The following is a 16850-nucleotide window of genomic DNA, read 5'->3' as shown; positions in this document are numbered from 1 at the left end:
TTTGACAAAGTGACGAGTATACAATGACTGAAATAAAACTCAGGATCTGACTTCCTGTCTGAGTCTATTTCATCTGTTTAGGTTGACAGGTGTTTGCAGGAGAAAAGATAGGACCCACAGATTCTGTTGATGTTTCATTAAATATGAACAGATTTGTTTTCAGGACGTTTGTTTTTTATCCTCTTGTAAACGAATGTTACTGGAGATATAAACAGGTCCTATGAGCTGAAACAGGGCTTTGTGATGATGTAAATAAAATCCTCTTGGCATATTTCAGACTGCTCGTCCAGTTTGTCTGTTTGGAGGGAAACGTGGGAGAGGAGCCATCAAATCTGTCAATCTTCATTTCTAAAAAAATAAAGTGTTGTTAACCTCCTCTGTTTTTGAGCTCTCTATCTTTCTGACTGTGTCGCATCTTTGTGTTTCCTGCTCTCAGCTTCTTTGCCTCTCCTCTCCTCTCTCCTCTCCTTGACTTCTCACTTAATAACCTCCTCTCTGTTTTTCCCCCGACCTCTCCTTCTCTTCTTTTCCGTCTTTGTAACGATTTCTGCCTTTAATTTTCTTGTTTACATTTTTCCCACTTTTTCCAAACCCCTCTCTCGTCTCATCCCTCTCATCTCTTCCTTCCCCTCGTCTGATTTGTAATTAATCCCCTCGTCTTCCTACACCCGTCTCCGGAGGGATTTGCGAAGAGTCCTTTAATTACCCCGCGCTCGCTAACTCCACTTAGAAACAAAACTTTTCACCCTCAATGACAACTTTTCCTCAGATGAACTCAGATTGACACTTTGTAGGAATCTGTTAACAACCTCCTCAGTATTAGTTGATGATTAAGTCTTTATAGTCTGTCAGACAGTGAAGATGTTTAAAGAAAGTGTTTGGTTTAAGAGATTTCTTTACCTCGTTGTGGGAACGCTGAGGACGGGAGGACACGGAAATTATGCCTGTTTGAATTATTTATGGCTGGGATGGCACAAGCCTTAAAAAGAGGAAATAAGAGTGTATTTATAGGGTAATGATATGCTGCACAAGTGTGTGTGTGTGTGTGTGTGTGTGTGTGTGTGTGTGTGTGTGTGTGTGTGTGTGTGTGTAGCAGCAGGTGCACCAATCAGAGCAGTCGTGCTGACTGACATTTCACCACCATAATTTGCACACAGAAAGCGGGCTGATGGATTATGACCCGCCCGGAGGATTATAAATTCACATCCTTCATGATCTCCTTCTCACACACACACACACACACACACACACACACACACACACACACACACACACACACACACACACACACACACACACACACACACACACACACACACACACACACACACACACACACACACACTTCTCGTTTGATTTGTGCAGGTTTATAGAAACATGGCCTGTAAAGGTTCACTTCTTATTTCTGTTTCTGCAGGATTTTGGACAAAAGTCTCATGATAACAAATTAAACAAAGGTGTCTGACCAATCAGATGCCAGATGGTGACACAAGTACTTTGTTTTTTACAGCTGCGTAAACGTGATTTAATGACTTTAAACTTTGAATAAAGCTGCCAGTTTTTAGAAATGCCCCTTTCAGAAACGTGAAAAGCATTTATGCATTTTTTTAAATGCATAAATAAACATTTACGGCCTGGTGTAAAAAGGACAAATGATAGTCATTTTTCATAGTTTTGCTCAGTTTCATCTCTTTGTCGCCCTGACGATTTCTTTCTTCAGATTAAATCAATCCTCTTCTTCTCTTGTTTCATGGTTTGCTAACCTGACTCTGAAAAACAAAAATGCTCTCAATCAAACTGTCAAGTGTTTGAGCAAACTCTCAGGAGCGTCTCAATCCAACCTGATGGATCTATATTCTGTGCAGCTGCAGCGAGCAGCGAGCACGACATGCAACGGCCTCTCTCATCCTTTAAATGTGGAGTTTCAGCTTCTCCGCTCTGGCTGTGCTGCTCTTAAAGGGAGAACGAAACGCTACAGGAACTCTTTTATACCTGCAGCTAACAAAGCTAGCACAAGATGATTCACTTTACCATGTCGGGACATTTATTCATAGCTTCTTACCTGTCGTCTGTTTGAGACACCAGATGTTTGTTTATAATGTTTACTTTGAATCTCTTTTATATAAATCTGTTGTATTTCTCTCTGGAACGCTGAAATCCTGTCTGCATGACAAAATGTTCCTTTGGGTGCTAATAAAGAAACCTTGACCTTGCCTGTTGCTCGGTTCAATGCAGCCGTGTCCCCACAAAGCCACAAACACAAGAACACGCGCACACACACACACACACACACACACACTTGTTGCTTCCTTACAACCAAGCAGCAGATATTAATAGTGTCCTTCATACTTGTAATTACCACTGCTGCTTTGTCTGTGTGTGTGTGTGTGTGTGTGTGTGTGTGTGTGTGTGTGTGTGTTCTCCTTGTGCTATTTTGAACAGCAGAAGACAGATGGGCCAGAGATAAATTCTTTAGAAAGATAAATTGGATCATTGGGCACGACTCGAATAAGATTAGTACAATATGACTTTCTCTCCTGCTCTCTCTCACACACACACACACACACACACACACACACACACACACACACACACACACACACACACACACACACACACACACACACACACACACACACACACACACTCCCAAATCTTCGTCACAGTTTCCAGCTTGTGATTCTACAGATGTATTTCAGTCTAACATTAGCCGCTGGTAATGAGACAAAGAAGAAGAAAGTGATTTTAGTAGAAAGCATTAACGTTTCTCCTTCTCTGATGGAAAAGGACATTTTGTAATTAGTGTTGGAGAAAAAAGCAGCCTTTAAAGTTGAGTCTGTCTGACATTTCAAGATTTAGAATAGCATCAGTCATGATGACAGCCGACATACGTCCTGCGTAACATCACACTGAGACGGCCCTGAGGCTCGTCTTGCAGGTACATGACATTAATAACTATGTCAGCGATCACAGTCAAAACTTCTCAGAGACACACAGCCACTCACTGACACTACAACACACTCTGTTCTGTGGTGTTGGGTTGGTGTTGGTGGCACAGCTCTGACTTTCTCTTTAGATTCAACTGATGCCACCTCCTCCCAGTCTGCTCTGTCCTGTCCTACCACCGAGGCCCTGTACACTAAAAAAAACAAAACAAGTTTGACTTAACCTAAAAAACAGCAAGGACACGTCTGTGGTAATTTTGAAGCTATTCTGTATTGTTAGTCATTCCTATTTTACTTTGATTACTTCAGAGACTCACCAAATCAGCAATTATTTAAACTTTCAGGAAACGTTGACCCTGTAAACACAAAAGGAAAAACTGAGATTTAGCAGTTAGCACTAGCCACACAACAAGCTGTAATTCATTAATTAGACCTGAATCATACTGCTAATACTGTCCTACACTACATTATAAACAATGGAATATGACATCTCTCTCTTCAATCAGAACCATTTCTCTATAATGTTTTTAATTCATCACATACAGTGAATCTGAACTGTTGATTCACTGTTTATGTCCGTGTAAACACAGATACCTTAAATGTCTCGACTAGTTAATGCTAGCAAGAAAATAAAAATAAAAGTTTCAGTGGTAAATACAAAGTTGATGGTCGCGGTTGGTTGCTAATACATCTAAAGACCAACGTGCATTATCACATGACACTCCCATAATATATAGCGATAGCCCGGTTTAGCTAGCTTTAGGCAACACGTGCAAAAAAACAGTTCTCTAAAGTAGCTTAGTTTATCACTAATCATAAACATGAATAAAATAACAGTCTTTGAAAGCTTACCTTTTCCTCCTCCTGGGCCATGGAGTGATGGCGTCTTCTCATTTGAAGCAAGGAAAAGGGGAACGGTAACAACGCTTGCTTGTGCGAGCAGGGAGATAGCAGATGTGACGTCGAGTGGTCACATGACAACTTGTTTTTTTTCCTTCTGGTCTGAAGTCAAAATTAGACTGAAGTTAATGTGTTCTTTTAATTTGTTTAAGCCAAATGAGACCAAACAGGAAAGCATGATTTTTACTTTAGTCCAAAATAAAAATGCAAAAATGTGCAACTGATAACTAATTTGATTAGCTATTAACTAAAGCTGGGCTAATATCAGAAACTCTCGGTACGACTACAGAGTGTGAAGTATTAAAATGTTAGCAGAGAACAGATAACACAAGACTGATACGTTTGGAAAAATAAATCATACAAAACTAATTACATTTCTACCTAAGCCGGCTTCCTGAGTGCACAGGCGTGTGTTTCTGGGAGCATGTATGTTATAGGTTTGTGTGTGTTCTTACCTGTATGAATGATATGAAGACGCAGGATGATGATTCTTCCAGAGATGCCACACCAGGCTCTCGGTCCGTTCACTGACCTCTGCGCTTGGCTCGCCACTGACCGCCACGGTCAGATTCAGATGAAATATACCTCTCTAAAAAATAAATCTATGCACACAGTACAGAATGCATTAGTTACTGTTGTCTCAGTTCAGTTTAAATCTCATCAACTTGTCTCCATTTAAACGTCAAATCAAATATAACCAACTGTAAAGGATATAAAGTCAACAAAACAGAATATAATCAATAACAGTTATAAGTTAATAAAACAGTATAACAGAATATATCATAAAGGCACCTTTAGCGGTGTGAATACTATCAAGGATTGGTTACAGTGGTGACTAGCCTAGCTGAGCTAGCAGCAGAGCTAAAATCAAGACAAATACACATTTAAATGCTAACGACGATAGCTAATGCTAAAGATTAGCGCGCGGCTAACGCAATTAGCGATCTTTTATAAGCATCTTAAACAACATAAAACAACCTGAATCTCTGTCTATGTGGTATCAAGAAGTAAGAATCAAGGTCACAACTCTGATTGGTCTGAGACGAACGGTATTTTGCGCCATAATGGAGCTAGCACAATTAGCATAACACTGGCGTTAGCATTAGCATCCTTACCGGAGGTATCTTAAGTAGCTCACTGAGTCACGAGGCTCTATTCTCTCTGTCACAGCTTTCAACCTAATGGACAAACTATATTTCAATATTTAGTACTAGGTTGTTTTTTGTGATTTTTGATCTCTCAGAGGATCTTCCCATACCAGTCCAGGGAAGGTGCGTTTTTCTACAAAGTTCCCGAGCTGTGTGCGCCCCCTCTGGCAGAGTAGAGAATTGCACTCCAGTAACCTTATGTGGGTTACATATACTGTAGACAAACAGTGTTCAGCAGGAGGCTGTCAGGATCCAGACTACAGAAACATGAAGCTGTTCAGAGACAGAAGTCATTAAAGGAAGAGAAATATTAGCTCTGCAGGAGGTTTGCTTTTAGCTTCACAGCGACATTTAGCAGAGACGAGTTTTATTTCTACCTGCTGAGTCACAAACATGGAAACAAAGACAGGACATAATTCAGTGTCTGCGTCCAAATCAACAAGGAGAGCGTTAAGAACAAAAACTGTTTAATAAAAAACATGATTGAACCTCAATCCAAACAAACCCAACACATGTGAATGAATGTGTTTAGACACCACACTGAAATGTTTCTGTTGATAATCCCTTTTCCTTTGTGCTTGTTTGCCTCTTTGTAAAGCTGCTGCTGAACCATTAGAATAAATATGGTTCCATCTTATTCGCTCTATGTTACTCAGAAATGTATTCATGCACTTAAGATGTGAATAAATTAAACACACACACACACGGTTAGTGCTTCGTTAGTTGTTGTTTTTTTTTAACTTTTATTTGAAAACAATAACGAGGAACTGTTTCACACAGTTGATGTACAAAACAAACGACTTTCACCATCAAACATCGAAGTCCAAAATAGACACCTGTAAAAAGAAACCAGATCTGCGTTGTGGATCCAGAGTCCTGTCAGCAGAAGGTTTTCAGTGTTCTTAAGCTACTGAAACAGAAATACAAACTGAGAGCAGATGTATCATGAGGGATTCAGATCCATGCAGAAAGAGCCACCAGGATGATCCATGAAACACTTCTGCAGCCGACGTCAACGCTGAAGAGGACGCCTCCTGGGTTTTATTTTAGGACGGCAGGCTTGGTTTTGTTTTCATCCTTCTAAGAAAGCACTTCGAGACTCTCAGTTGTTAAATTATGATTATTATTTTTGCGCAGAATTGTTTATTTGGACGCAGACACTGAATTATGTCCTGTCTTTGTTTCCATGTTTGTGACTCAGCAGGTAGAAATAAAAATCGTCTCTGCTAAATGTCGCTGTGAAGCTAAAAGCAAACCTCCTGCAGAGCTAATATTTCTCTTCCTTTAATGACTTCTGTCTCTGAACAGCTTCATGTTTCTGTAGTCTGGATCCTGACAGCCTCCTGCTGAACACTTCATTTAAAAACTGTTCTTCAAACACAAAACCTTACAGTCCCTCCTCATGACACTAACTCCAACAGACACCACATTACACTGAACTAGCTTTAGCCTCCAAATCCAGATAACCACTTCACCAGTCAGTGATGCAGCTCTGCATGTGGTGGACACTGTAGCTTCAGTGTTTAGCCAGCTCTGCATGTGGTAGACACTGTAGCTTCAGTGTTTAGCCAGCTCTGCATGTGGTGGACACTGTAGCTTCAGTGTTTAGCCAGCTCTGCATGTGGTGGACACTGTAGCTTCAGTGTTTAGCCAGCTCTGCATGTGGTGGACACTGTAGCTTCAGTGTTTAGCCAGCTCTGCATGTGGTGGACACTGTAGCTTCAGTGTTTAGCCAGCTCTGCATGGGTCTGTAAAGCTTTCTGCGTTCTAACCTCTCTCCATGTTTCATCTCCAACATTGATCCTAGTTTGAGCAGCTTTCTGCTGCTGGAGCTTATTAGAAACATGCAGAGGCTTTTTAGCTCGGGTACAATCACTTCTATCTGAAGCAGTTCCACTGCCCGCTTCCATCGCTGCAACACCTGTTCACCTGATAACTGCTCTCATATCTGGCAAACCCAGGGGCGTCCAAAACGGCCTTCAAGGCCCCGCCTACCTTCTCTGGTCCAATCAGATCCAGAGCATTCAGGAGCAGAATCTAAAGTTAGAAGGAGGACATACTGGCTGCTGCATTGTTGTCAGAGAAGCTTCAACACAGCAGGTTTCCTTCATGATCACACAGGAAGAGAGCAGCTCTCTGATTGGTCCTTTAATAGATTAAAGTAATCACATACACACAATTTAAACTGCCAATTTTACATAATTGGGGTAAAGTGTTATTTAGGCAGGAAGCCCTCAAACAGCCAGGTTCTGCAGGTTGTGTTTTTGTTTGTTGTTGCAGAAAGGATTGTTGTAGTTTATTTGGAGGCTGTATGTTGACACTTGTTGATGTTTTTGCTGTTTTGCGTCAGTAGCAGAATAAATAAAACACAAAGATCAGGTGTCAGCTGTGTGTTCATGCTCTTTGATCAAATACTCACGGTACAACCCACCACAGTGATTCTCTTAAGTCTGAAACAGCAAATCCATTTAATCACATTTTAAAACAGTGTACAAACATGTGGACTCCATCTAAAAGACCATATTAACATGTACAAACTGTGAAAAACATCTCAATCCCAGTTTGAGTACTGGGAGTCTGGCAAACACAAAGAAAGTGACTTTTACAGTTAAATCCTCTGAAGTAATAATCTCAATACTGCATCAGATCACATGACTGGTCAATAAAAATATCTCCAACCTCAACAATCTGGTACAATTTGTCACATTTATCTGCACAAAATACAAATATAGATTTTTGTTTTCTCTGCACAAACATGATATTTATTCTGCTGCTAACCTCCAGCAGAAGACACAGCAGGATCCTCTCCGTCTTAATTGGACGGTTTTCTCCGTCCTCTGCGGGAGTCTGGAGTCCCGGAGCGTCTGGCTCATCGTGGATCTCCTTCTCAGACATCAGCATCTGATAACGTGCCAGTCTAATCCCTCCTGATCCAGCTGCTCGCTGTGAGGGAGCTGAAGGCCAGCGGACTGATGTGGCGAGCTGAGCCGAGGTCGCTGCAGCCGAGCAGCACTTAAAAATGAAGAATCTAAAAACCTTGACTCTTTTCTTTTTCCAGTATTAGTTTACAAAATGATCCATTAATGGTTCAAACATTTGGGATTAATGATCATTTAGATGGACTGTTCTGGTTTTTGTACCTGTAAAGATATAAACAGTGACAATATGTAAGAGGGGAAAAATCCTGTTCAGTGATTGGCTGATTGTTTTCTGTTGTACATTCATACGATGCCAACAAAGAGATTAAAATCTGTTCTTTCCTAAAACAGAGATTTGGCATGAAATCGCTCAGATCGACTCGGGGAAAAGAAACGTAGATTTACTTTATTGTAATAAAGAACCCGAGCCGGTGTCGACCCGGGACATGAGGACCAGGATCTAGTCTCTGGACCTCGGCGTGTCTTGGATCCTGACGAGAGGCACTTTGTCTTTGGCACTTTGAAACTTAAAACCTCAAACGTCAGCTCAGAACGGTTCCAGTTCAGCGTCGGCTCAAACGCAGCTCTCGTCCTTCTCGCCATGTTTTTTGTCCTGTTTACATTTCTCTGCTTCCTGTCCCGGCAGAGAAAAGTCCTTCACTCCGTTTCTCAGCCTCGCCATGTCGGCGAGCGGCAGCTGTGACGAGCTGTAAGCGAGCGGCGGGATCGTGTTCACCAGGATGAGCTGCAGAGGTTTCTTCTCCGGTGTGTACTGACAGCGGACATATCTGAGGAACGCCGCTCTGTACGTTTTGTTAAAGAGCGTGTAGACCAGGGGATTGACCGCCGAGGACAAGTAGCCCACCCATACGAAAACGTTCAGCAGGCCTCCCATGAGCCCCGGCTCGCACGCCGCCGGGTCACACACCACCGCCAGCACGTTGGTGATGAAGAACGGACACCACATGACCACGAAGAGGAAGAACACAACCCCGAGTACTTTAGACGCCTTCTGCTCATTGCTGATGGACTGCATGGTGCGGCGTCCGAACAACGAGCCCGTGACACTCCCTCGGGCGGCGCTCAGTCCGCCGCTGCTCCCTCTGCCGCCGGCCTCGCGGCTTATCGAGCGTCTGAAGAGTTTCTCGGAGGACAGCGAGGTCTGAGGTAAGAAGCTCAGCGTGAAGGTGGTGCTCCACTTGGGTCGCGGGACCAGCTGGTCCAAACAGAGGGTGGCCTCGTTCTGCAGCGCTCTGATGGTCAGGAAGTAGGTGACGACCATGATGGTGAGCGGCACGAAGAACGCCACGAAGGAGCCGACCAGCACGAAGTTGTTATCTGTCAGCAGGCAGCTGCCATCTTTGAAGACCTTGGAGTGATCCCTGAGGCCCAGCACGGGGATGGGCATGGAGATCCCTGCAGAGGGGAGCACACACACACACACACACACACACACACACGTGAACACGTCAGTGTGTGAAAGCAGGAAACAGCTGGTGACCTCAAAAGAAGCGTCAGAGTCAGAGACGAATGAAAACTATGAAGACAAACTCAGCAGAACAACTTTAAGACCAGAAACATGAAGACAAACAGAGAGGCCTCCCACACTCTGCCCTTCTTAAAGCCCCGCCCCCCTTGGTTACCGTTACTAGGGCTGCGTCCTGTTTGAATCAGCTGAAAACACGTGGAGACTCTTTAAAGGACTGAGTGGATCAGAACCTGTCCTGAGCGGGTCGTCAGAGACAGAATAAGGACAGAGACACAGCAGGGAGTCTCATGCTCCTGACGTCCGCTAACGTTAGCCGCTCGCCGTCTCACTGACCTCTGGACTCCATCAGGGATGATCTCTGCAGCAGAGCGGCCTGGAGACCTGCGTGCATGACGTGTCCACGTCACATGACCCAACAAGCTCTGATATCTATGTTTGAATTCTCCAGCAGGACAAAAAGCTTCATCACATGTTTAAACTCCAGCGGAGGAAGGAGGCGGGGCCTCAGAGGGTCACCTGATCCTCACTTTCAACCTGTCAAAGTTTCCATTAAGTCACCTGTTTAACCCTCTCACCTGTTCTCACCTGCCGTCACTCCACACCTTGTGTCACTGCTTCCTGTACAGGCCCCGCCCCCTTTTACAGGCTGCATGTTGCAGATGAAGCTAATAATAAATGCATCCAGAAAGTTTGGACGTGTGTAGGACAGGTGCAGAAAGGAGGCAGGTAGGAGGTGAGGAAGTCACGCTGCGGCCTCATTACCTGCTCGTCACAAACACGAGGGAAGGAGGGCGAGCGAGTCCGAGTGTGACAGACACAGCGAGGGTGGACAGGAAGTGTGGCGGCCCGTCGGGAGCAGACGAGGTCAAAGACGGATCTTTCTTATTAAGTGTCGACAGAAAAGCTGCTGGACCCGCTCGCTCTGACAGAGTCTGAGGAGCAGGTGAAGAAACCCACGTTTTTTGTTATCCTGGTTTCATGCTTCACAGAGAGGGACACACTCTCTGTGGGGGGGCAGGAGGGGGGGGGGGGCCACACACACACACACACACTGATGGAAACCCCCCTGAGGTGGCCCCATCGGGCAGCACCAGAGGACTAAATAATGCTACAGCATGAAATCTGTAAAAACTTGATTAAAAGTTATTTTTTTGTGACTGAACAGTAATCAGGTTGGAGGGGCCCCAAAGGATGCTGTTTATTTCTGTAGTGGACTCTGAGTGGACCCTGAGTGGACTCTGGGTGGACTCTGAGTGGACTCTGGGTGGACTCTGAGTGGACTCTGGGTGGACTCTGAGTGGACTCTGAGCGGACTCTGAGCGGACTCTGGGTGGACTCTGAGCGGACTCTGGGTGGACTCTGAGCGGACTCTGAGCGGACTCTGAGCGGACTCTGGGTGGACTCTGAGCGGACTCTGGGCGGACTCTGAGCGGACTCTGGGCGGACTCTGAGCGGACTCTGGGTGGACTCTGGGTGGACTCTGAGCGGACTCTGGGTGGACTCTGAGTGGACTCTGAGCGGACTCTGGGTGGACCCTGAGTGGACTCTGAGTGGACCCTGGGTGGACCCTGTACTGGGTGGACCCTGAGTGGACCCTGAGTGGACTCTGAGTGGACCCTGGGTGGACCCTGTACTGGGTGGACCCTGAGTGGACTCTGAGTGGACCCTGGGTGGACCCTGTACTGGGTGGACCCTGAGTGGACTCTGAGCGGACTCTGGGTGGACTCTGAGTGGACTCTGGGTGGACCCTGAGTGGACTCTGAGTGGACCCTGTACTGGGTGGACCCTGTACTGGGTGGACCCTGTACTGGGTGGACCCTGAGCGGACTCTGAGTGGACCCTGGGTGGACCCTGTACTGGGTGGACTCTGGGTGGACCCTGTACTGGGTGGACCCTGAGTGGACCCTGTACTGGGTGGACTCTGGGTGGACCCTGTACTGGGTGGACCCTGTGTGGACCCTGTACTGGGTGGACTCTGTACTGAGTGGACCCTGGGTGGACCCTGTACTGGGTGGACTCTGGGTGGACCCTGTACTGAGTGGACTCTGGGTGGACCCTGTACTGGGTGGACCCTGGGTGGACCCTGTACTGGGTGGACTCTGTACTGGGTGGACCCTGGGTGGACCCTGTACTGGGTGGACCCTGAGTGGACCCTGTACTGGGTGGACTCTGGGTGGACCCTGTACTGGGTGGACTCTGGGTGGACCCTGTACTGGGTGGACTCTGGGTGGACCCTGTACTGGGTGGACTCTGGGTGGACCCTGTACTGGAGGACCCTGGGTGGACCCTGTACTGGGTGGACCCTGGGTGGACCCTGTACTGGGTGGACCCTGAGTGGACCCTGTACTGGGTGGACTCTGGGTGGACCCTGAACCTTCAGCAGCAGCGACGTCTTCATTAATTTTAATGAGAAAATCAAACTGGTAAAGTATCTAATGAGCCGTGTTTTAAAAGACTGTTAACGAGCTGCAGGGAGGTGTGTGTGTGTGTGTGTGTGTGTGTGTGTGTGTGTGTGTGTGTGTGTGTGTGTGTGTGTGTGTGTGTGTGTGTGTGTGTGTGTTCAGTGACATGTTAATAACTTTGGTTGAATAAAAAGTATTTGCATGAATATATTATTTTGGGTTATGTAATTTTGGGGAAATGTATTCATGCATGTGTGTGTGAGTGTGTGTGTGTGAGTGTGTGTGTGTGTGTGTGTGTGTGTGAGTGTGTGTGTGTGTGTGAGTGTGTGTGAGTGTGTGTGTGTGTGTGTGTGTGTGTGTGTGTGTGAGTGTAAGCACTACATCTTGTCAGATCAGAGCGTGACCACAAACAGGCTCGACTAAACGCCACCATCACGCTCCTCCACAGAACATCAGTGTGTGTGTGTGTGTGTGTGTGTGTGTGTGTGTGTGAGTGTGTGTGTGTGTGAGAGAAATTAAGACTTCACCCAGAAGGCCTGACATAATCTCATTGCTCTCGTGGGCTGCGACAGAGCGTGGCGTGCTGCTGAGGCGTGTGATGATGCCTGAGGGCGGGACCCGCTGCTCGCCGCTCTGACATCACGTTATTCAGTAGCATCACCGCAGAGACGTTCTGTTCATCTATGCAACAACCAATCAGAGCGAGTGTGGGAGAGGCGAGAGAAACGGCGTTTAAAAAAAGGTGATCACGACCTCGACTCTTTAAGCTTTAACCATTAAATCACCCGTCAACGTGTCGACCGGCGAGGGTCACCAGAGGGCGCTATGGCGTTTTTCCTGGACCGACGACGGACACATTAGATCATCGTGTTTCTGATCAACACGAGGAAGGAAGACGAATTATCTCTCAGAGACGCTCAGAGCAGCAGCGATGAAGAGGAGGGACGAGGGACGACATCTCACTCTGAGGGAGGACGGAGGAGGACGGAGAAGGACAGAGGAGGATGGAGGACAGAGGAGGACGGAGGACAGAGGAGGATGGAGGACAGAGGAGGACGGAGGACAGAGGAGGATGGAGGACAGAGGAGGATGGAGGACAGAGGAGGACGGAGGAGGACGGAAGAGGACAGAGGAGGACGGAGGACAGAGGAGGATGGAGGACAGAGGAGGACGGAGGAGGATGGAGGATGGAGGACAGAGGACAGAGGAGGACGGAGGAGGACAGAGGAGGATGGAGGACAGAGGACAGAGGAGGATGGAGGACAGAGGAGGATGGAGGACGGAGGAGGACAGAGGAGGACGGAGGAGGATGAGGAGGACAGAGGAGGACAGAGGAGGATGGAGGACGGAGGAGGACGGAGGAGGATGGAGGACAGAGGACAGAGGAGGACGGAGGAGGACAGAGGAGGATGGAGGACAGAGGAGGATGGAGGACGGAGGAGGACGGAGGAGGACAGAGGAGGACGGAGGAGGATGGAGGAGGACAGAGGAGGACAGAGGAGGACGGAGGAGGACGGAAGAGGATGGAAGAGGACAGAGGAGGACGGAGGAGGACGGAGGAGGACAGAGGAGGACGGAGGAGGACAGAGGAGGACGGAGGAGGACTTTGTTTGATCTCTGCCTGTTTGGTGACCCGGCCTGGACAGTTTCTGCCTCACTGCGTCCCGGACCTTGGACGTCATGTGATTGTTTTTCTGCGTGTCACTGAAGGTTACTTCCTGTTGCAGACTGGTGATCAGATGTGACAGCAGGAGCTGCTTCCTGGTCGGGACTCGTCCCTGCAGCTGTGTCCTCGCCGTCTTTACAACATGATGTAACCATGTAAAGCACAACGTCTCTGAGTCACACCGTAACGTCCCTGCAACACATCTAATCTAGGACTGACATTAAAAGGACCAATCAGTGAGCTGCTCTCTTCCTCTGTGATCAGTCAGCCAATCAGAGAGCTACTCTCTTCCTCTGTGATCAGTCAGCCAATCAGAGAGCTACTCTCTTCCTGTGTGATCAATCAGCCAATCAGAGAGCTGCTCTCTTCCTGTGTGATCAATCAGCCAATCAGAGAGCTGCTCTCTTCCTGTGTGATCAATCAGCCAATCAGAGAGCTGCTCTCTTCCTGTGTGATCATGAAGGAAACCTGCTGTGTTGAAGCTTCTCTTCAACAATGCAGCAGCCAGTATGTCCTCCTTCTAACTTTAGATTCTGCTCCTGAATGCTCTGGATCTGATTGGACCAGAGAAGGTAGGCGGGGCTTTGAAGGCCGTTTTGGACGCCCCTGGGTTTGCCAGATATGAGAGCAGTTATCAGGTGAACAGGTGTTGCAGCGATGGAAGCGACCCATAATGCACCACGGTCTCTGCTATATCTGTCTTATTTATGTCCCTGCTGATTACAAACGTCTGAAAGTTCTGCAGAGACAGAAATGAAAGTGGACGGATGTGTCTCCGTACGCCGCTCGCTGCCTTTCACGCCGTCCTTTCACGCCGTCCTTTACTAATGATGGACGCATAATGAGCTCTTTGTTTGTCTGTCAATGACTCACTCACACCGAGGTACAACTCATGCAGGTACATTCATGGAGAACATAAAGACTGACCCGTGTGTGTGTGTGTGTCTGTGTGTGTGTGTGTGTGTGTGTGTGTGTGTGTGTGTGTGTGTGTGTGTCTGTGTGTGTGTGTGTGTGTGTGTGTGTGTGTGTGTGTGTGTGTGTCTGTGTGTGTGTGTGTGTGTGTGTGTGTGTGTGTGTGTGTGTGTGTGTGTGTCTGTGTGTGTGTGTGTGTGTGTGTGTGTGTGTGTGTGTGTGTGTGTGTGTGTGTGTGTGATCAGGCTGCAGAGAGACGTCTTTCATCCCGGCTCTTAAAGGCTTTTGTTGACTTTCTGTAAACACTCTGTTTATGTTCACTGAAGGTTCAGAGCACGCTGAGAGGCGGAGTCACCAGCACCTCTCAAGTAAAGGTCGTTGTGTGTTAACCCTTCGCACGCTGCTCGCGGCCGCGTGCACACGCTCTGACAGTGCGAGCAGAGAGGCGAGCTGGTTACTCCACCTCAGGGCTCTCGTCCTGACTGCACCTGTCAGGAAGCATCCTGGAAGTGGAACGAGCTCGGAGGTTGGTAGCTGTCAGACCAGGTCTCAGGTGGTCTGAGGTCCTTCAGCCCCCCCGTGTGTGTCCTCCTGCAGGAGCGTCAGCCGTCTTTCTGTGCGTTTAGTCAAAGTCTGCTTCTCTGTCTCTTTGGAGCAAACAGCTGCTTCAGTATGAAAGCTCGTCAGTCCACGTCTCCTGCTCTCTCCTGTCTTCTGTCCCACATGTCTCTGTCATCTGTCCCACATGTCTCTGCCACCTGTCCCACATGTCTCTGTCACCTGTGCCACATGTCTCTGTCACCTGTCCCACATGTCTCTGCCACCTGTCCCACATGTCTCTGTCACCTGTCCCACATGTCTCTGTCACCTCTCCCACATGTCTCTGTCACCTGTGCCACATGTCTCTGTCACCTGTCCCACATGTTTCTGTCACCTGTGCCACATGTCTCTGTCACCTGTCCCACATGTCTCTGCCACCTCTCTGTCCCACATGTCTCTGCCACCTCTCTGTCCCACATGTCTCTGTCACCTGTCCCACATGTCTCTGTCACCTGTCCCACATGTCTCTGCCACCTCTGTGTCCCACATGTCTCTGCCACCTGTGCCGCATGTCTCTGCCACCTGTCCCACATGTCTCTGCCACCTGTCCCACATGTCTCTGCCACCTGTACCACACGTCTCTGCCACCTGTCCCACATGTCTCTGCCACCTCTCTGTCCCACATGTCTCTGCCACCTCTCTGTCCCACATGTCTCTGCCACCTGTCCCACATGTCTCTGTCACCTGTACCACACGTCTCTGCCACCTGTCCCACACGTCTCTGCCACCTCTGTCCCACGTCTCTGTCACCTGTCCCACATGTCTCTGCCACCTGTGCCACATGTCTCTGCCACCTGTGCCACATGTCTCTGCCACCTCTGTCCCACGTTTCTGCCACCTGTCCCACATGTCTCTGTCACCTGTCCCACATGTCTCTGCCACCTGTCCCACATGTCTCTGCCACCTGTGCCACATGTCTCTGCCACCTCTGTCCCACGTCTCTGTCACCTGCGCCACACGTCTCTGCCACCTCTGTCCCACGTCTCTGCCACCTGTGCCACATGTCTCTGCCACCTCTGTCCCACGTCTCTGCCACCTGTCCCACATGTCTCTGTCACCTGTCCCACATGTCTCTGCCACCTGTCCCACATGTCTCTGCCACCTGTCCCACGTCTCTGCCACCTGTGCCACATGTCTCTGCCACCTCTGTCCCACGTCTCTGCCACCTGTCCCACATGTCTCTGTCACCTGTCCCACATGTCTCTGCCACCTGTCCCACATGTCTCTGCCACCTGTCCCACATGTCTCTGCCACCTGTGCCACATGTTTCTGCCACCTCTGTCCCACGTCTCTGCCACCTGTGCCACACGTCTCTGCCACCTCTGTCCCACGTCTCTGTCACCTGTGCCACACGTCTCTGCCACCTGTCCCACATGTCTCTGCCACCTGTGCCACATGTCTCTGCCACCTCTGTCCCATGTCTCTGCCACCTGTCCCACATGTCTCTGCCACCTGTGCCACATGTCTCTGTCACCTGTGCCACATGTCTCTGTCACCTGTGCCACACGTCTCTGCCACCTGTGCCACATGTCCCACATGTCTCTGCCACCTGTGCCACATGTCTCTGCCACCTCTGTCCCACGTCTCTGCCACCTGTCCCACATGTCTCTGTCACCTGTGCCACATGTCTCTGCCACCTCTCTGTCCCACATGTCTCTGCCACCTGTCCCACATGTCTCTGTCACCTGTCCCACATGTCTCTGTCACCTGTGCCACATGTCTCCGTCACCTGTGCCACATGTCTCTGCCACCTGTGCCACATGTCTCTGCCACCTCTCTGTCCCACATGTCTCTGCCACCTCTCTGTCCCACGTCTCTGCCACCTGTCCCACATGTCTCTGTCACCTGTGCCACATGTCTCTGCCACCTC

General features: G+C 48.3%; 2 protein-coding genes across 3 annotated transcripts in view; one reads left to right on the top strand and one right to left on the bottom strand.

Annotated features, from left to right (window-relative positions):
* Positions 1 to 7602: 7602 nt before the first annotated feature.
* Positions 7603 to 16850, bottom strand: part of htr2aa (5-hydroxytryptamine (serotonin) receptor 2A-a) — a 10790-nt gene continuing 1542 nt past the window's right edge. The window contains exons 1-2 of one of the 2 annotated variants that reach the window (XM_079357080.1): positions 12330 to 12457; positions 7603 to 9327 (exon numbers count right to left, since the gene is read on the bottom strand). In XM_079357080.1, coding sequence (XP_079213206.1) covers positions 8486 to 9327; positions 12330 to 12345 — 858 coding nt within the window. In that variant the 5' untranslated portion in view covers positions 12346 to 12457 and the 3' untranslated portion in view covers positions 7603 to 8485. Of the gene's footprint in view, positions 9328 to 12329; positions 12458 to 16850 lie in introns of those variants that run through there. The other variant, XM_079357079.1, reaches the window with a different exon arrangement.
* The window catches only part of LOC306832977 (NLR family CARD domain-containing protein 3-like), a 68309-nt gene continuing 65205 nt past the window's right edge, over positions 13747 to 16850 (top strand). The window contains exon 1 of the mRNA XM_079357999.1: positions 13747 to 14040. The gene's annotated coding sequence lies outside the window, so the exon portion shown is untranslated. The remainder of the gene's footprint in view (positions 14041 to 16850) is intronic.

The sequence above is a fragment of the Symphodus melops genome (genome assembly GCF_947650265.1).
Source record: "Symphodus melops genome assembly, chromosome: 12".
Taxonomy (NCBI): domain Eukaryota; kingdom Metazoa; phylum Chordata; class Actinopteri; order Labriformes; family Labridae; genus Symphodus; species Symphodus melops.
Note: the sequence above shows the minus strand (reverse complement) of the source record. Positions and strands in the feature narration are given on the sequence as shown.